This window comes from Quercus suber, unplaced genomic scaffold, assembly GCF_002906115.3.
Source record: "Quercus suber isolate HL8 unplaced genomic scaffold, Cork oak 2.0 scaffold_199, whole genome shotgun sequence".
NCBI lineage: Eukaryota > Viridiplantae > Streptophyta > Magnoliopsida > Fagales > Fagaceae > Quercus > Quercus suber.
In genome coordinates this window covers 293,566-314,956 of record NW_027069657.1, presented here as the reverse complement: position 1 = coordinate 314,956, position 21,391 = coordinate 293,566, and the positions used below count along the sequence as shown (strand labels likewise).

Sequence of the window (21,391 nt, the reverse complement as noted above, 5' to 3'; positions counted from 1 at the left end):
ACACTCATAATAGCCAATCAATTTGGGCCCACGCATCCTTGTCAAGGCCCACCCTATCGGGCAGTGTAGCTGAGCCCACATGGGGTTACTAGCTAGGTAGGCTCTAATACATACTATTTGTAATAACATAAGAAAAAACGCTTTGTATTATACCATAAGATGACTAGTCTAATTACAATTAAGATTCCTTATAGTTGTTTATAAAGTCCAAGTCAATCTAGTATATGCCCAATGTGAGACTTAGCTTACACTCAATTATTCTAGTGCATAACACAGAGTTTTTATATATATGGGAAAAGAATAAGTTAATCCAATAGCTTGTAAACCAAGAGAGTCGATTCCGTACCGTACTAGCCAATACGGCCGGTATATACTGTACCGGTAAGCAAATCAGTACATATAACCCCCCTATTTCGTACCGAAAAAAATATCGGCCGTACCAACCAATTTCGAGCAATACTAGCCAGTACCGGGCATACTGGACGGTACAAATTTTTTTTTTTTTTTTTTTAAGTTTTGTAATTTTTGAATTTTTGTTAGGGCAGAATAGTAACTTATTTGCATTAACTTATTAGTATTATTTGTTTTCTTAGTATGCAATAGTAACTTTTAAGCTTTCTATTTTTTATATTATGTTTTTTTTTTTAATTGATACTAAAGTCTAAAACCATGAATAATTAGTTCTGAATTGAGGAAATGTTTTATGGTAAACTTTTATATTTATTGTAATATATATATATATACACACACACACACACACATACATACATATATATATATATATTTATTTATTTATTTATAAATATAAAAAATAGTGGTAAATCCGAAACGGTATACCAGTATTGACCGGTTTATATATATATATATATATATATAAAATAGCGGTAAACCCGAAACGGTACACCGGTATTGACCGGTATCCGAAATATATCGTACTGCTGGCCAAACCGGTACAGCCTCCGGTACGGTATTGACTCCCTTGATCTAAACACACAAACCAAGATTGAAAGATAAATGTCTCGGCAAATGAATTAAAATACTCACATGCATAGCCAAAGTCCCTTTATATAGGAGTGACAAATAACATATTGAGTTCTACTTAGTTACAAAACTAGCATTCACTTAAATAGGCTAAGCTCAGGCAAGACACAATATATGACTTTAAAGCTTGACATGAGTAATACATATGATATGGTAGAATGATGATGTTTTATTGGGCAAACAATGAGGAAAATAGCTATCATGCAAACTCGATCTCTCTAATCATGGAATGTGTTACGTGATTATGTAACTTATTCTTTACTAATCAATACCGATCCAATCGGGTATATCAAACTTTCTAGAGACCTAAGATACGGACATGTATGTTCTTGTCATGTCAATAAGCATCTTCAAGGTTAATTCAAAAAGCAAATGAGAAGGTGAACTATCTAGGGCGTCGCAATTAGTAGGTATAGACCAAAAATCTCACACCTATTCTTTATTGATGATAATATTCTCTTTTGCCAGTAGAACGAGGCAGAAAATACATAGGACTATGAAGAAGCTTTGGACCAGAAGATGAATAGAGACTAAACATCGACATTCTTCAGTAGGAACATGTAGAGGGACATTTGGGAGAAAATATACGCTGAGTTTGGCATCCAATGAAGTAAAAGCCTGGGCAAATACTTGGGCTTACCCGCACTCATTTGCCACTCAAAAAGCTGTATATTTTTCAGAGATAAAAGAGCCCGTTTGAAAAAGCTAAGGGATCGAAAGAAAATTTTCTATCACATATATACGCAATAGAATATTCTCATCAAAGCCATTGTTCAAGCGGTCCGTACATATGCCATGAGTTATTTCAATCACTCTCAATTCTTTATGACCAGATGGTGATCAAAAATGTTTTGTGGGTTAGAAGAAGGGTGAGAGGAAGATTTATTTGGCAAAATGGAGTGCATAGGATGCCTTAAAATGGAGAGGTGGAATGGGGTTTAAGGACCTAAGAGCATTGAACTCAGTATTCACGCTTTGTAGAGGTTAAATCACTAATTCTCTCAAAAGTATAAGCTATTGAGATATGATAAATTTAATCATTTAACCACATACTTCTAATACTACTCCTCACGTGTGAATTCAAACTCCCTTTTAATAAGTGAGGCCTAACATGTAGGATTCTAAATGGGAGGTAGAGTGGAGGAGACAAATAGAAGTCAGGATCTTTTACTTTGATGCCATGTTAATTAACTGATTTCTCCAATGACTTAAACTTTTGAGACAAGTGAATTCTATAAAACACCTAAACCTTACTACACCTAGCTCTCAAGGCTTGGTACTTGGCATCATGCTCCTTTATGGTGGTGTAACAGAAACTAAATGCATCCTGTGTGTGGAGAAGCATCCTTGAAGCTTAAGATATCATAGTCAAAGGATCGAGTTGCAAGAGAATGGGGAACGGCATATCATTTAGAATATGAGGGAGGGGTAGGGGACAACTGACTACTAACACCCACAACCTATAGAGTTGCTTATAACAAGAGTCTTGTAATTTAATTGACTTTGTTTTATGTACAAAGTGCTTAGTAGTTTAAGGAGGAAATAGTTTAAATTGCGAGATTAGAAGCATATTGCAATTATCTAGAAAAAAATATATTTGTCACATCTAACAATATCTTTTTCTATCTTTTCTGAGAAAAGAAAAAGAAAAGAAAAGAAAAGAAAAAAGTGAGACGCACATAACTTCTTAAGCTATTTACAATGTAAGATAATAGAAAAATGGACACGATCCGTAGCTTCTGTAGATTTCCTCAAGACATGTTGCACCAGTACTGTTGCTATGCTAAAAAGGAAGTACGAACTCATGTCCGTTTCAACATAAAATATCTTCCAGCCAAAAATATTTTCAATTGAAAATATACTCTAGGAAACTACTTATTTTTAATAGTACAAATTTTCTAGATAATTCAAAAATCTTTTTGGTTTTTATCAAATCAAGGTGATATTTGGAGCTTTTATATAGTTCGTATTTAGTATATATATATATATATATATTTTTTTTTTTTTTTGAGGTATAGTTCAATAGAATAAAGTGTAATTTTTTCTCTATTAAATTTACGTGGTACCAAGGGAATCAATCTCGTACCAGAGGCTGTACCGGTTTAACCAGTGGAACGATATATTCGGTACCGGTCAATACCGGTGTACCTTTTCAGGTTTACCATTTTTTATATGTGTGTGTGTGTGTGTGTGTGTGGTGTATTATTAATAATATATAAAATTTGCCATAAAACTTACTCAATTTAGAAAAAATTATTCATGGTTTTAGAATTTAGTATCAATTAAAGAAAAAAAAAACATATATAAAAATTGAAAGCTTAATTGTTCATTGCATACTAAGAAAACAAATAATACTAATAAGTTAATGCAAATAAATTACCATTCCGCCCTACAAAAATTCAAAAATTACAAAACTAAAATAATAAAATAAAATATTTGTTTTGTACCGGCCTATATTGCCGAAATCGGCCGTATGGGGCGGTACATGACCGATACAACCGATATTTAACCGATACGGATATTTTGGTATTTGATATTGGTATACATACCAGTACAGCTATATTGCCCGAAATCGGCCGGTATGGCCGGTACATGACCGATACAACCGATATTTAAACCGATACGATATTTTGGTATTTTGATATTGGTTATACATACCAGTACAGTACATACTGACAGGTATGGCTACTATCAATACGGTATCAACTACACTGCGTGATACCCTACAATAAGTAAAATTTATCTCTCATAAATCCTTTTTATTGTGTTAGTTGAATTCAATCCACTCATAAATCCTTTTTATCGAGTTTATATCCTAATTTCTAGGGCCACAAACCAACAATAATAGATTTAAGACTTTTAATAATAGATTTAAGACTTCTAAATAATAGATTTAAGTCTTTTAGGTAAAATAATTGAAACAATCTTCATAGCATTCACTCATCTGAGAAACAATCTTCTAGTACTTCTGTACACTTCACAGCAATTCTCAAAACCATCTTGCCTGGAGAAAATAGGTAATTAATTTTTTCCTAACTATCTAGTTAATTGTTAAGGTTTTGAAACTATATATTTTACTAGCATTTCGAGTCTAAGAAACTCGATTTAGGGTCTATAAATCGAGTTTTGGGACTCGATTTTTTATCAGTTGTTCACGTTTGATGTGGCAATTTTTCCACGTGGTGTTCTACATGGAAATCGAGTTTTTAAGACTCGATTTATAAGCACACACCACACAGATTAACTCTCAGTCTCTCAGCCATTCCAAAAAATACAAAAAAAAAAAAAAAAAAAAAAAAATCCAAGAATCAGATCAGCCAATACAAAACATCCAAACCAAATCTACCCAACAACCACCTAAACTCCAGATTAAAAAAAAAAAAAAAAAAAAAAAAAAAAAAAAAAAAAACCCAAAAACCCATTAGATCAGAGAGAGAGAAGACCCAGATCTGCCTGGGTCTGGGCACCACGGCCTAGGCTGCTGGTGCGCGCGCGCGGCCTGGGCCAGCGCGACCTGGGCCAGCACCGCCTGGGTGCGCGCGGCTGGGCAGCTGATCTGCACGTCTTCTTCTTCTTCGTCTTCTTCTTCTTCCTCTCTCTCTCTCTCTCTCTTTTCTTTCTTTCTGCGTTTCTGTATTTTGGGTGTGAATTGTATAAGTATTTTTGTTATAAATCGAGTCTTAAAAACTCGATTTCCAGGTAGATGCCACGTCAAAAAAATGCCACATCAGACGTGAACAACTGATAAAAATCGAGTCCTAAAAACTCGATTTATAGACCCTAAATCGAGTTTCTTAGACTCGAAATGCTAGTAAAATATATAGTTTCAAAGCCTTAACAATTAACTAGATAGTTAGGAAAAAAAATTAATTACCTATTTTCTCCTCTTGCCCTCCTATTTATTGGGTGAACCCCCCCAACCTTTCTTCTCTCTACGTCATAACGATGACGTCTTCCTGACAAACTCACAAACATACGACTGTCTCACCAGCTTGTCGTTAATTTGTGCATTATTGGTATGTGGTATCAAGGACCATTGTCATTGTCTTTTTCCCGAGGGCAACAAGCCAACAATGATTAAGGTTGTCACTTTTTATCTTTACAAGCTATCCGGTAAAATCAAACTGTTAGGGTCCGTTTAGATACCGCTTATTTTACTGAAAATTAAAAATATTGTAGCAAAATAATTTTTAAATATGTGAATAGTACCATGAGACCCATTTTTAATGAAAGTTTGGTTGAAAAAGAGGTTTATGGGTCTCGTGAATAATGTCCGAAACTTGCTGAACAGTGCAATTTCAGTGAAAATTTTGCTGTCAAAGAGATAGTGGGTCCCATGCACAATACACGAGACCCACTGACAGACAACATCTCACGTGATGGAGCGCTTCTCAAAAAAAAATAAAAATAAAATGTAAACGCACGACCGCCAGCCGCAATTCAAACCCATACTTAAGTTGAAGGGCCACACCCCATGAATGATTGATGTTTGTCCACTTTTCCATGATCTTGAAACCTTTGTCAAATGGTGGGAAGAAGTTCATGATTTTTGAGATTAGATTGAGATCTAACTGAGGTCGAATATTAAGAATAACATAATTAATTTAATAATTATTTAAAATATAAATAATTATGTTAAATTAGTACAAATAGAAAATTTGATTAAAATAGACAAACTAAATTTAATATACAAATCGGTGGGTTTGTAGTAAAGGACCAAATCACATATCACTAGTAAACTATACCAATAAATGAAGCAATCAAATAAATAAAAAAATTGAAAAAAATTACAAACCAATTGAAAGGTGAAGACGTAGCCACATGTCCAACTTTTCACAAAGGGAAGGGTAGTGCCTGCCAATGACATAGTGCGTGGTAGACGACTCATTGCAAGCTTTTGGAATATACAAGTGACTGGTGACAGAAAAAGAAGGAAGAAAAAGGAGAATGAAGATGAGGAAGAAGAAGAAAAGGTTTGTGCTGTTCATTTTATTTTATGTGGATTTATTGATTTAGTGTGTTTTTGGACTGCAAATGCAAATTTGGGGTTGAGATGGAAAGATAAAAAGGCAAAGAAAATGACACAAAGTGGCAAAACAACTCAATTTTATTGGAGATGAATTGATGAAGTCATCTTTTTCCTTTTTAAAACTTTGGCATGAACCATGAGACCTAATCACGATTCTCAAATTCGGGCAGTTTGATTGCGATTCAGACGGTCTATTTGATTTTTTGTATAGAGTGGGTTTTGGATTGACTTGTTTTTAGTCTTTGTGACAATAAGAGGAACATGATCTACTCACACATGACCTGATTATTATTGTTATTATTATTATTATTATTATTTGGTAAACATCACATGACCTATTAGAGAAATACTTGTCACATTCATATTAGGTTATGTTTCGTCAGGTTTAAAAGGTGGAGGATAAAAAAGTGGGCGATAAAAAAGATTTTAATTTTTCCTCATAATTTTTAGTTTTCGGGTGGAAAAGTTGAGGAATAGAATACTTTTTTGGTTGAGAAAAAAAAAAGACGAAAATATAGTTTGAAAAAATTTATTTGCATACCCCTATTAGATTTTTAAAAAGTAAAAAATAAAATAAAATAAAAATATTTATCAGAAAATTGTGTATAGATAAGCATTTCATTCAAAAAAACAAAGTACAAAAACCTGCAAATAAAAGGGGAAAAACCAAAATAGATGAACACACCCCAAAAAAAAAAAAAAAAAAAAAAAAAAAANTTTTCTCTCATATTTTATTCTGCAATCAAATACTCAAAAATATCATTTTCTCTTCAATTTTCACTCCTTCTAAAATTATCAAAAACCAAACAGACCCTAAGAGATGCATGTACGCATCAAACATGCTTTCAATTTCACTTGCCTGCCACATGAGAGGCTCTACTGCGAGTGAATGTGTACCATAGGTGCACCAAGTTAGAATTATTAAAGTAAATAGGTACTCACTCCACCTTCCCTTCTTATACTATTTCTATTCATCTATAAAAAAAAAAAAAAAAAAAAAAAACAACAACAACAACAACAACGTAATTATACACAAGTTGATGCAAAATTTATTGCGACAACTATTTTTTTTTAATCCAATAATTATAATAATGGAGAAGGGCATGAGGGAACAAAAAATGTTGTGAGACTCTATGATGGTTTTTGTTTTTTTTTTTTTTTTGGGGGGGGGGGGGGGTCAATAAATTTGCTAGTGGCAGGCAAACAACAATCATAAGCATGAGGATAGAATCTTTAATTACAAAGGTAATTTCAATTAAAAACATTTAATGATAATTTACACATACATGCAGACGCAGTTACATATGAGATCAAAGTATCAAACCGCATTAAGGATGGAATACCGGGCTACATCCTTTATGCAAAAGAGTCAAGATGAAGGGTCACACCCCTTAATGATTAATCTTGTCTTGACTTGCTTTAAGTCTTTGTACCACTCACACATGACCTGTATATTATTTTTTGGTAAACATCACAAGACTTGATTCACTTACATCTTATTCTCACACAGGATGTATGCTCACATGAAACACGCATTCAATCGCACATGCCTGCCACTTGATAGTTTCTATTGTGAATAGAAACTATGTTATTGTGTGTGTGTATACACACATATATATGTGGGGGGGGGGGGGGGGGTGGATTGGGCCTAGAAGGCCCAAATCCCACTTAATCGGAACCTAAACTAGGGCCTGGGCCCATCAGGGCAACTTGTTATGATGCACAAGGAGGGAGTTGACCCTGGGCCTTACAACTGCAGGTCCAGCCCCAAGGAGAGCGTAGAGGGAGAAACATTGGGAAACACAGGGATTAAGGGTCAAATCTGATGAGGGTTGAGAACTAAGGCTTAGGGAAGCTAAACCAAATGCAACTCAAAGCCCAATTGGTAAGATCGTGTGACAGCCCACCTACAAATTAATTGGGGGCCCAAATACCATCATCTCAGCAGGATTTGGTGCTCACAATATATATTATGGAAGTAATTACTAATTAGGTACTCAATCCACCTTCCCATCCTCCACCAACTAAATATATATTTTTTAAATTGGTACTTTAAGTCCAAAAAAAAAAATATTACAACAGACATTTTTTTTTAATATCCGATTTTTTATAATAATGGGGAGAAGGATTTTAGTAACTTTGATTATTCTAATAATTAAAAGACAATAAATTGCTACTAAGTTGCCCGGTCTCTTGGCTACAAGACTCTCTTTTTTTTTAATTCTTTTTTTGATGGGACTACAAGACTCTTTGGTCACAGCAATTGACATCTTTGTTTATGGGGGTTGATAAAATTTATAGTCCTTGGCAAAAGTTTGCACCTAGGAAAACATGAAGAGAAAAATAAATAAGCACGTACAATAACTTAAGGAAGTCATACATGGATAGCTCGATCAATGACATAAGGCTATAGCTTTCCAGCTCAACAGTGTCTACATAATTAGAGACCTTCTGATCAAGACGTTCTAGGGCAGGCCCAAAACTTTTTTGAAGGGTCAAAAGACGATAGAAGGTTGATTAGACAACATCCTTATCCTTATCTAGATGAGCTAAAGGAATGGACGAAATAAAAGGAGAAGGCATAAGGACTAGTTAGGGCTACTTTAGTTATTTTTAAATTTTAAATATTGTTTATATATATATATATATATATTTGTTTATAACTCGTTCTTCTTGCTTTTTGAAATACAAAATTGCTTATATAGTTTTTCTACTTAGGTTTTATCAATACCTCTTTTACAAGGTGTTAAGAAAATTGATTTTCAATGATTATATGGTATATTAATTCCAACTCACAACAATTTTAAAAAATGAAAATAAAAAAATAATTTAGAATTTCAATTATGTTGTATTTTTACTAGCTCAATATTTGTGAAGCCTTCCTAATGAGTAAAGATGGAGAAAGGATGAAAAACCTACGTATATTTTTTTTTCTTTTATAAAAATTAGTACATTTTTTGGATTGTTAGTATAATTTTGGGAGCTTTTGTTTGTTTGATGGAGACTTGAAACCTCCAAAAAAAATTTAGGATTACCAATCTTTAGCTTTGAATTCTTGGGGAACCTCAACTAACCTTCCACTTCTTCCTAAGGAGTGGAAGTGGATCATTGGTTTGAGGGTCAACTCACCCTATTTAATCTTCTTGGACATTCCTAAGGAGTGGAAGTGGATCATTAATCTGAGGTTGCTAACGATGTTCTCAGATACATAATTTTTCTGTCAAAAATTAATTCGTAGAAACTCTTCTACACTCTTACCAACAGCAGCAGAATGCAATTATTGGTGTAAAATGTAATATAATCTGATGTTAAAGTGAAAAGAGAGGATAAAGCTTTAGGGAAAATAAGAACTCTAGATCGGTTCTGAAACAAAGTTTGGACTTTGGAGCATCCAAAAGTTGAAGTACAAAAGTAGAACTTTTTCGAAAGGAAATAATAACACAAACAAAATTTATTGACAATTTTAAAGTCAACACTTGCAATGCCAAAGTTCCAACTAATATGATAACATTTCAGAAACAAAGCTTAAATATGCTTGAACACAAAAGGCCTAAGGAAATTCATGACAGTTACCACAAGGACTATGATCCCAACAACAGTTGCCGTTCCTCTCCAAATATCCCGAAAATAAACAGTTTTCAAGGATTCCATATTTTGATTCCACCAGTTGCGGTAGTACTTATTAAGATCTTCGGCAACATTATAGTAATAGGAATTTTCTTCCACAATTTCATGGCCAAGTTTGTTAACCATGTCGGCAACTGCTTTATTGCTACCTAACGAGTTAACAATAATCCCCTGCTCAACAAGCAACTCCACGTCATCTTTACTATTGATAAGAAAATCTAATAGCAAGATATAATTGCATATGTAAGCTTCTTTTGGATAATGACACTGCTCGAGGGCCATGAGATTTCGAAAAAGGTCTTCAGTTTTGTTATCTACCACAAAGTGTGGGATTACCAAGCGAGTTTGCATACTCTCCAGGAAAGGAATTTTTTTCAAGCATGGTAAGCAATGCAAGAGCCATGAGCAATTGAAACATGGAAATATTTCCAACAATTTATTACCTTTTTGGATTTCTACCTGAAGTAAGTGTCTATTGACTCTATTTTTTTCTTCTTCTTTCCTATTTTGGAATATCAATCCTGCCATATCCAGCTTTGTTGCACTATGTCGATGTTCAATAGGATCTCCAGGTTTCTGGTTGGGTGGGTCGGGTGGTTGGAAGAAATATCTATGCAAATCAGTGAAATGTTTTACTTTCTTCTTCAATAGGATATCCAGGATCTCCTCGCTGTTAAAAAAGTACTTACAAGCAAGCGTAAGAAAATTAAGAAGCTTGATAGCCTGTAGACGTTGCAAAATCTTAATATAACTCATCAAGTATAAAAAATGGAACCTGATTCTCGAGTAATATCAAGTCTTGCCTTATACCATACTTTAGCCACGGTTTACTTAGTATATAATCCTTTCCTTCTTCCTTAGCTTCAGTACTCCTCAAGAAAAGCTCAATGATAAAGATAGAATCCAGGAGAATCATATCCACAAAATTTTTCCCTTCAGGTAGAGTGATCTCTTCAGCATAACAATGGCGGATCTTATCTTTGTTTTTTTCGACGATCTTTTCAAAATCATCTCTGATTTTCTTAGTTCGGGAAAAGAATATATTGAAATATCTTTTTTTCAGAGTTTCCACGATCTTCATGTTCTCCGGTTCCTCCCTGATGTGATGAACTGGGCCTATTAAAATAAGCTTTGGAGTGTAGGCTGCATCCTTTACATTGCGAAGTCTTTTGGGGACCTTGTAGATGCAACAATCCGGGTCCCAATTAGGCTCCCTAAATAGTGATATGTCAATGATGGTCTCTTCTGCGTAACTGGTAGGCATGGCAATCTTTTCCTAGTGATAAAAAAACAACAATCATTAGCACTAGAATACAATCACTAACTCCAAAACTTACTCCGAGAGGCACCATTTGCAGCCAATTCAGTTGAAATTGAAACCAAAAAGAGTTTAGATCTAATAGTTTAGAGGGTGTCAAGGAAATCTTACATAAAATATAAAAGGAAAAGTTGAGAGAAAATTTAACCAAGAATCCAAATTAGATTCTAATTGCACCCCAATTTTAAATTGTGTATCAATTATGTTTGCATGTAGATTCATGTATTTAAACTTATAAAATATAAATAAGAATTTTGTAACTCAACTGTCACAACCTAATATTTTCAAGAGAGATATTCATGATTCAAATTTCCCAAAACTCCGACTATCAATGTATCCACAAAATCTTAGAAAATATGTAGGCATCACAATTATTTCATGAGAAATTCTATGACATCATAATTACAACATGAATAAGTGATGATATGTGCACTATCTTGTGCTAATAAATGTAAAGAGTCCAAAAATCTTCAATAAATAAGTAACTTCGATATTAGGAAGCTACAAAATCACGTTAGTATAAGAGAATTATTCACCTATTATTATTATTATTATTATTTTGAGAATAAATCAATAACATAGTGTGCATATGTCAGACAATGTTTAGACGAAGGTCCTTACACAATGAAATATTTGTATTTTCTATAATACAGTTTATAATTATTTTTTGAAGAAATAAAATTTATATTTCTACCATGTATTTTTTTTTGCAAATTAATCAAGCATTTTTCCTCTTATTCTTATTAATTTTCTTTTTGTATAAATACGATAGATTTACATTTGTGGCATTGGCTCTATAATGATTGATCTTTATCATTAAACTATGGAACCAATTGGTTTTTTTTTTCATTAAGTAGGTACCTACTATTCTTAAACTATTTGTGTTACTATTATACATGTGAGTGGCAAAGAAAAAAAGAAAAAAGAAATAAACAAACGAAAAAACGGTATCATAGGCTCAACCAAACTTAACACAACTTTACCACATATCAAATTAACACAACCCACAACACAGCAGCAATGAAAGAAGACAGTGTGCAAGAGAGGCCAAAAAAAGAAGAAGAAGACAACGTGCAAGAGAGAAAGAGGGAAAAAAAAAAGAAAAAAGAGAAGAAGCAGAGAGCGTGCAAGGGAGAAAGGGTCCCACGATTTTCTAATTATTTACAACAATGTCATTGAGCAATGTTGTTTGATACCTGAAAACTGGTATGAGAAGCTTTTTAAATTCAGTGTTTAAATACCCTAAAAAATAATCATACCAAACATGTTATTTAAACACATGTACCTAATAAGCTCTTAAGCTTTTGGGACATGTGAATTCTATAAAACACCGATACCTTACTACACCAAGCTCGCAAGGCTAGGTACTCTGCATTATGCTCCTTCATGGTGGTGTAACAGAAACCAGATGCATACTATGTGTGGAGACGCATCCTTGAAGCTCAATATATCATAGTCAAAAGATCGAGTTGCAGAAGAATCGGGAGCGAAAATCATTTAAGATATGGGGGAGGAGGAGGGGACAACTAACTACTAACACCCACTACCTACAGAGTTGCTCATGACAAGAATTTTGTAGATTAATTAACACTTCTCCATGTACAAAGTACTTGGGGGTTTAGTAATATAGGTGAAAAATCGTTCAAGTTATAAAATTAGTAGTATATTGCAGTTATCTCCACACACACTAAACAAAAAAAATTTTTGTTACATCTAGATGGTAGCTTTTTCTATCTTTTCCTCACCAATATATATATATATATATATATTAAATAGTTTAAGAAGTCATTTCTAAATTTTATATATATGTTTTTAACTCAAAATTGAGGTTAGGTATTTTACGGGTCAGTTAACAAATTCTGACCCGTTTTGCCATATGCCAACTCCCCCTCACATGATGGGAAAAAAAATTTGTACTTTATTTGTTTTGCACATAAAAATATTTCCATTTAAAAATATTTTGAATTAGAAAATATATTCTAAAAAACTTCTTATTTTCTAGTGTTAGGTTGCATTAACTTAAGAATGCTCATCAAAATATTTTCCAAGCTTGACTTCTATAGAAAGCCACCATAAAAAAGGACATCAATATAACGACAAATCCAGTTTAAATCAAATACCCTAATAGATGAGGTGGGTGGTGGGTGGGGAGGGGAGGGATGGTCGAAAAGGTTGAGACACTAGCTAAGCAACTGACTGCCTGCCTGCCAGAGTAGGGAGGGCTTGTGGGCTGTGGGGGTGGGGTTGGTGATTTGGACAAATTTTCTTGATAATTCAAAAATATTTTTGGTTTTTAATTATCAAATTAAATTGATATTTGGAGTTTCTATATAATTCTTATCTAGTATTTTTCCTTCTTATATTCCAGTGTCATGCTCATATATTATATTGAAGTGACTGAACTAATCTACATTCCAACGAGAAAAAAAAAAAAAAAAATCATCTCCTAAAACTTTTTTATTTATTTATTTGAGATTAGCTTCTCCTAATACTTGTTAGAGGAAGTTAATTAGTTGAGTGAAAAAACCACATTAGAAAGTATAAACTATAAAATATAATTAACCAGCCTTAAACTGTATATTTTTTAATTAAAATTATTAAATATGAACTCAATTAAATTACTAAATTATAAAAAATAAATAAAAAATAAGAAATAAACTAGATTATCAGTATTTGGCGAACTTTAAATTGTAGAACAAAATTAAAGTGAAACGATGTACTAAAAAACCATGCAAATTCTATTTGAACAGAAAGGATGGAGAAAAGAACCTGCAAATTGTGCTTGAGAGAAAAAACTACCAGAATATGATAGAGATCATGTCCAACGAAGCAAGGCTAGGACTGTTTGAGTCTCTCTCTTCTCACTCATATCTAAGAAACAATCTTCTACTTCTGTACACTTCATAGCAATTCTCAAAACCTTCTTGCCCTCCTATTTATTGAGTGAACCCCCCAACCCTTATTTTCTCTACGTCATAATCATGACGTCTTTTCTGACATACATACAACTATCTCATTTACTTGTCATTAATCTGTGCATTATTGGTCACAACTAACAAGCACCATTGCCAATGTCTTTTTTCACTCAGGGCAACAATTATTAAGGTTGTTACTATTCAATTTCACAAGTTGGCCTGTGAAAACAAACGGTCAAGATGAAGGGCCACACCCCATGAATGATTAACGTTATCTTGACTTGTTTTTAGTCTTTGTGACGAGAAATATGATCCACACACACGTGACCTGATTTTTTTTTAGTAAACATCACATGACCTCATTCACTTACATCTTAATCACACAGAATGCAGGACCCGGGTGTGACCTATAAGAGAAATATACACGTTGCATTATGGATCCGTTTGGTTGGGTGTTAAAAAGTCAGTGATTAAAATATGAAGGAAAAAAAAGTGAGTAATAGAAAAGATCTTAACTTTTACTCATGATGCTTGGTTTCTAGGATGAAAAGTTGAGGACTAGTAAATTCTTTTTTTTTTTTTTTATTAAAAAGAAAAATGAGACGATGAAAAATGTAGTTTGCACAAATTTATTTGCATACCACTATTAGATTAAAAAAAGTAATAAAATATTTTTATTAGAAAATTATGTGTGGATAAGCATTTCATTAACGGGTCATCCTACTGTACCTCTTTTTTCTTTTCTTTTTTTGGGTACGGTACCCATCCATATCTGAACCATTAACTTGGTATTGTTATCATCTTAGCCGTTAATTTAATTTTAGTAGAAACCGGTTACTAGCAAAGCAAGTCAGTGTATATAAACTAAAAAGAAAAAAAAATCTAATTGTCTCTCTCAATTTCTTTTCTCACGCGTTCTCCGATTTTTCTTCCTCTCTCATGTTCTTCACTTCCTCTTGCATTCTCTAGTAAAGGTTTCTTTCTTTCTAAAAAAGAATTGAAGGTTTCTATAAAGGATCATAATCATTTTGATATTGTTAAAGGTAAGTATATTCAAAATGATAAAACCCTATTCTCACTACTATTGTTTTGTTTCCCTTTTTTCTTTATTAGTTTCTTGTGGGTATTGTGTATGGGGTGGGTGGGGAAGAGTCCTCAGTCTTCTTTTGGTCTATTTCGATGCAATGGGATTTTGTTTAGGATTTGGATTTGGGTGGGTAACTTAATAAGAGAAGAATTTGTATTTGACCCAAATCTATCGTAGAATTCAAGTTCCAAATCTATTGATTTCAAATCCTTCACTAACTGTGGAATTTGGGAAATCCTCACACAACGCTCGCGTCTTCACTGCCTCAAGCTGCGACAACAATGTTAAAGCCGCAACCACCATGGTGTTCAGGTTTGTCTCTCTTAGCCTATCTAAGTTCATACTGGGTTTGTATGTATTTCTGTTTTTGTTTGTATTTGAGTTGTGTGGGTTTCATTTGGATTTTTCTAGGTGGGTCTGTATCTACTGTTAAGCATGGGTTGGTTCAGTTTTGTTAAGAAATTGTTGGAGATATTTTTTAGAGTTTCGAGTTGGTCTAATTGAAATGCAATGAATTGTTTGATGAAATCCCTCTATGAGCTATGTATTTTAATGCATGATAACTTTTTGGTTGACAGTGGTGATAACTTTTGACTAGTTTAACATAAGATGTTTGCTTTGTGTATAACTACATTGATTTCAAAGTTTGTCCTGTGGTTAGATTTGTATCAATGCCTAGTATGCGATGAAAGAAAACTGCCTAGTGCTAATTATGTAATTGGTTCCTTTTGTTTCCATAGAACAGGCAGAACCTTTTTTTTTTTTTTTTTTTTTTTGATGTCTAATAAGCATTTTGATGGCTTTGCTTAACCCTGGAATAGCTTTGAAATATATTTGTAATGTTGAGTAGATAACATCAATTCATCTCAATCCAACATTAAGGAATAGCTTGTGTCGATTGTAATATGTAGATAATATCAATTCATCTCAATCCAACATCCTCTTTTTCTCTTCTTCACAGTTCTTTCATATTTTTTTCTCCCTTATATTAATCGCAATGTGTGCTTATGCCAAGGTATGGTCCCAAATTATGACTCTTTTTTCGCTTAAACTATGATGGGGTATTCTTTGTATTCGCAATTTTGGAACTGGTTGGTCTGTTTTTTAGGTTATGTTATACTACCTGGGTTGGTTTTATTTTCCTCTTGTTATACTGTTAAGGGAGTGCCATTTATGTAATTGGTTCCTTTTGTTTCCGTAGAACAGGCAGAACCTTTTTTTTTTTTTTTTTTGATGTCTAATAAGCATTTTGATGGCTTTGCTTAACCCTGGAATAGCTTTGAAATATATTTGTAATGTTGAGTAGATAACATCAATTCATCTCAATCCAACATTAAGGAATAGCTTGTGTCGATTGTAATATGTAGATAATATCAATTCATCTCAATCCAACATCCTCTTTTTCTCTTCTTCGCAGTTCTTTCATATTTTTTCTCCCTTATATTAATCGCAATGTGTGCTTATGCCAAGGTATGGTCCCAAATTATGACTCTTTTTTCGCTTAAACTATGATGGGGTATTCTTTGTATTCGCAATTTTGGAACTGGTTGGTCTGTTTTTTAGGTTATGTTATACTACCTGGGTTGGTTTTATTTTCCTCTTGTTATACTGTTAAGGGAGTGCCATTGGCCATTTGCACTAGGGCATTGAATTTTTCTGATTATATTTTACATACTGTGGTAATATCCGTGAATTTAAGATTCAATTGCTTTATTTGCTGGGTTTCTCAATTTGTTTATTTGCTTTGATGTGTACTATTTTGATTGTAGGGGTTGTAAAGGTAGTCAAAAACATTGTAGCTGTAAAATTTAAAATACAAAATTTTGTTACTAATGTGTTAGTCTAAGTTTTTATGAAACTGAATTTTTGTGGATTCCTTGCCTGACTAACAATGTTGAAAATGCAAGTTTTGCAAAAGGCAGATTTCAAATGTAAATAATTTAAGTGGTTACAATGTGATGGCCTTTCAGTTTGAAAATTATAGGGTATGTTTGGAAGGCCTGACAACTATTTGCAAAGTGCAAACGAGTTCTAAAACTATTAGAATTTTATGTTAAACTGTGGTCTTTTGTGAGAACAATATTTATTGAGATTTGCTATTATAAATTATTAGATTTCAATAGTTTTGTTTCAATTGTGCTAACTCACTGCTTGTCTTTTTTTTTTTTTTAATAGAAAATTTCAAAAGCTTGTGCTTATAGAAACAAAGTTATTGACAATTGGGAGGTCATTAAGATCTTGTTTGGACCTATTGTTCACTTTACCTATTGTTTTGGCCTTAACTTACACAGTACTATTGTTTTGTGTAAAGGATTAAATTCTAAATGTTGTATTTTAATATATATTCACATCTTGCAACTTCTTGTCAATTTTCTTGTAGTTGAATATTGCTAGTAGCTTCTGCTTTGATGTAATTGGCTTTGTAATTGGGTAGCCTTTTATTTCCATAAATCCAATCATTTCTCAGGGGGAAAAAAAAAGAATTTGTTGTTTTTCATTTCTGCATATGCATTTGGTTCATAGTCATGATGCAAGGGTCCATTGTGAGCCTATCTTATTAATTTTTGGATATATCAATTTGAAGAAATATCACTTTCTAACAATATAATCTATGCCTTCAACAAATTGGGTCCTATTAACTATACTTTTGGACTATATATTTTATTGAGCCAATTTAATTATATAACAATACAAATCATACTTATATATATATATATATATAAACAATAGTGCAAGAATTATTATACTTTGGGTTCTTTCTTAAGTCAAATAAGAGGAACTAAGTGTGGTTAAACTTAGTTTACTTGCTTAAGTTTGTGTTTTTATTTTTAATTTGTGTCCTTATTCCTATTGTCATGTTTATTAGATACACATACACCTCTACTATGTCATGGGTGCTGGCAATGACAAGCATGGGAATTATCATAGCTTCAGGTTATTAGAGTGCCATGAATATCTTAGCATCAACCATCAGAAGTGTGTTGTACTTAGAGATTTGAGAATTGTAACTCTTTTTTAGGGATTGAATACCTTACTGTGTATGTTTTGATTTCGTCAGATTGATGTGTAAATATGTAAATGTAGCAAAACATGGTGTACCTTTGGTTCTTTAATTAATTTCTAACACATGATTACATTGATCAATATAATACAAATAACGTTAATATTCAATGTAATACAGACATCATTGACCTCTTCATTGATAGTGATTACAATGGATGCAGTTTGCAGATAAATGTTAATTGATATGCCTAGACTAATCTCATGGTCCATGGATGCTATGATGATATGCAAGTTCTGATCAAGTGTGTGAGTGACGCTATGTTAACTTGCATCATTTGCATCTTTTAGAGGGATTGGTAGGGTTTAAAGGTATTTCGTGATTTAATAAATAAATAAAATCATTATAATGTGGAAAATTGTTAGACCTTGAAAGTAATGTGACAAAGTATTATAAGGTCAACTAACAATTAAACATCTTTAGTTTTTTTAGATTACTAATCACTAACTCATGTGATGCACTGAATGTGATGCATTCAATAGTTAGCGATTAAATATTTTCAATGTTATAGTTAGTTAAAAATGAATGAAATTCAATATTTAGTTCATAAATGTTACTAAAATTAAAATGTAGATAGTTTTAGAAAAATAATAATTGGGAAAATTATTTTATTGATCTTAAATCCAAATCCAAATTTAGATATCCAAACAACGGAATTTCAAATCCTTCATTGTACAAAAAGGCCCAAGCATGAAATTTAAAAATTAATGGATTTTGTAAGTTCCGTAGTCCTTTTGTATTGGATTTTACAATGAATTTGTAGAGGTGGGAATTTTAGTCCAAATAACCAAGCATAGATGGGAATTTTAACCAGTGAGATAAATTATACAACGTTGGTAATTTTAACAAGTTTGTTCCTCAGGTAAGCTTTCAAGGACAAAGTTCATATTTCTTATCTGTGTACACTTCAGGCATTAAAGACAAGCTTGTTTCTACCAAATTTTCTCATCCACATTAATGAGGGAGGTTACAGCTTAAATAGGGTTTCTTAATACATCCTAACCTTTCACATGTAGGGTGGTTAGGTAGACTAGTTAGATATTTCTGTACATTTGGCTTGCCGAAAGGTAACAGTGATCTTGATAGCTGGAGAAACACTGTTTAGGAGTCCTATCCTCATTAATGTGGCCAGAGCAGTAGGTAAAGGGCATTTAATGCGGTGATGAGGTGTTCTGTGTTAGGACATATGTAGTTCACATGTTAGGAACATATGTCATGATTTTGTGTAATTGGCTAATCCCTTGACAAAACGTACTTTACTTGTATTTGGGTAGATCTAGGATGTGTTGAAAGACTTCAAGAAACCGTATTTCAAAATCAAGTGTTGAAGCCTTCAAGTCTGTCCAAGAAAACAAGCTGAAAGTGCAAAGTTACTAAAAGTCGACAGCTAGTATGTGTCGAGGTTTAGAAAGCTGTTCAGCCCGTGTGTTCGACACCTGCTCGACAACTTCTATCTGTCGAGGTTTACAAAATCAGAATTTCTGATCTGATTTCTTGGGATCCGTGTTTATGTGTTTGGGCCTTCTTTTCTCCTAACCCTAGACATATAAAAGGATTGTTTTAAGGGCCGTCAAAGAGGACGCAAGCTGCACAAGCATTGAGCAAAGTCTGTTCAAGCAATTTGTGACCGGAGACAAAGTTTCGCCCTAGTTTATCTCTTCTTGAAGAAGTTGCTGTGTATGTGCACCTTTGGGTTTTGTGACCAAGCATCTTCTTGATCTTCATCGTGTGAGATGAACTGAAAAACTTTGCAGCTAACATCTCTCTATAGTTGGTGATTGAAGTCGCTTATTGGGATCTGCGCATTGGTTAGTCACGTATTTGGGAGCCGTGCATCAGAAGGAGAAATTGTCACTACAGAACAAGTCTAATTGGGTATTGGGGTAAGGGTTCAACTGTAGGTTGGTATAAGGTACTGGGATTCCTTTACTTGTAACCGCTTGTTGTGATAATAGTGGAATTTAGGGAGTGGTGACCTGAAAATCACTCGGTGGGGTTTTTGTCGTCAGGTTTTCCCCATTCGTAAACAAATCACCGTGTTATTTATTCTCCGCTGCATAATTAGTTTATTGGTGATTTGTTTGTGCTACCACGCATTTGCATGTTAATTTGATTAATTAATTAAACTTGGCTAATTAATTAATTAATTAATTAATTCATCACAAGGGGTCAATTCGTTTTTGGCCTATCAAGTGGTATCAGAGCAGGCACACTCTGATTAGGGTTAATCTTTGCTGTGTTGATCCATTGACCTCTGTTTGTCATGGATAGAGTACAGTCGTTAATTATAGCTCTCTTATTTGATGGCACTAACTATGCATACTAGAAAGTACGCATGAGAGGTTTCTTGCAGTCTTTAGATGATAAGGTGTGGCAAACTGCAAAGATTGGTTGGACCAAGCCAAAGGAAGCGCCGACCGATTGGGATGAAGTCAAGATCAAGGCAGCAAACTTCAACAGCAGAGCATTAATGCTATATTTAGCGTAGTCACCAATGAGGAGTTCAAGAAGATATCCTTCACTGAAACTGCCAAGGAAGCATAGACCATCCTCTAGATAACCTATGAGGGTACAAAGGCAGTTAAAGATTCAAAACTTCAGAGGCTCACTACAAGTTTTGAAGAGATAAAAATGGAGGAGGATGAGTCGTTCGATGAGTTCTATGCCAAGCTTAAGGACATAGTGAACTCAACCTTCAATTTTGAAGAAACCATTCTTGAACCCAAGATTGTAAGCAAAGTGCTCAGATCTCTACCCGAGAGATTCCATGCCAAGATTACGGCGATAGAGGAATCAAAGGATATTGACAATGATAGGCCACAAACTGAATGACCCCTTGTAATTAAACCAATTAATTAATTAGCCAAGTTATTAATTAATCAATTTATCATGCAAATACGTGGAAGCACAAACAAATCACCAATAACTAAATATGCAGCGGAAATTAAATGACACGGTGATTTGTTTACGAATGGGGAAAACCCTTACGGTAAAAACCCTACCGGGTGATTTTCAGGTCACCACTCCCGAAACTCCACTATTATCAAATCAAGCGGTTACAAGTAAAGGAATTTCAAGTACCTTACCAACCTACAGTTGAACCCTTACCCCAATACCCAATTGGACTTGATCTGTAGTTACAGTTCCCCCTTTTGATACACGGCTCCCAAGTACGTGACTAACCAATGCGCGGATCCCAGTACGCGACTTCAAACACCAACTTAGAATGAGAGTTTGGCTGCAAAATTCTTCAGTTCATCCTACACGATGAAGATTAGGAAGATGCTTAGTTACAAAACCCTTTGGTGCAAAT

At 33.6% G+C, this 21,391-nt stretch overlaps 1 protein-coding gene and 1 long non-coding RNA gene across 2 annotated transcripts; one reads left to right on the top strand and one right to left on the bottom strand.

The window, feature by feature from the left end:
* Nucleotides 1-9,499: 9,499 nt before the first annotated feature.
* Nucleotides 9,500-13,958, bottom strand: LOC111998480 (UPF0481 protein At3g47200). Its single transcript, XM_065779104.1, is given in 3 exon segments — nt 9,500-10,441; nt 10,443-10,973; nt 13,785-13,958. Coding segments are annotated over 2 exon segments (1,365 nt in total). The 5' UTR covers nt 10,962-10,973; nt 13,785-13,958; the 3' UTR covers nt 9,500-9,595.
* Nucleotides 13,959-14,840: 882 nt separating this feature from the next.
* Nucleotides 14,841-18,130, top strand: LOC136069945 (uncharacterized). The gene is made up of 2 exons (XR_010631141.1): nt 14,841-15,329; nt 17,884-18,130. It is a non-coding gene; the product is annotated as an uncharacterized LOC136069945 (long non-coding RNA).
* The last annotated feature ends 3,261 nt before the right edge of the window (nt 18,131-21,391 follow it).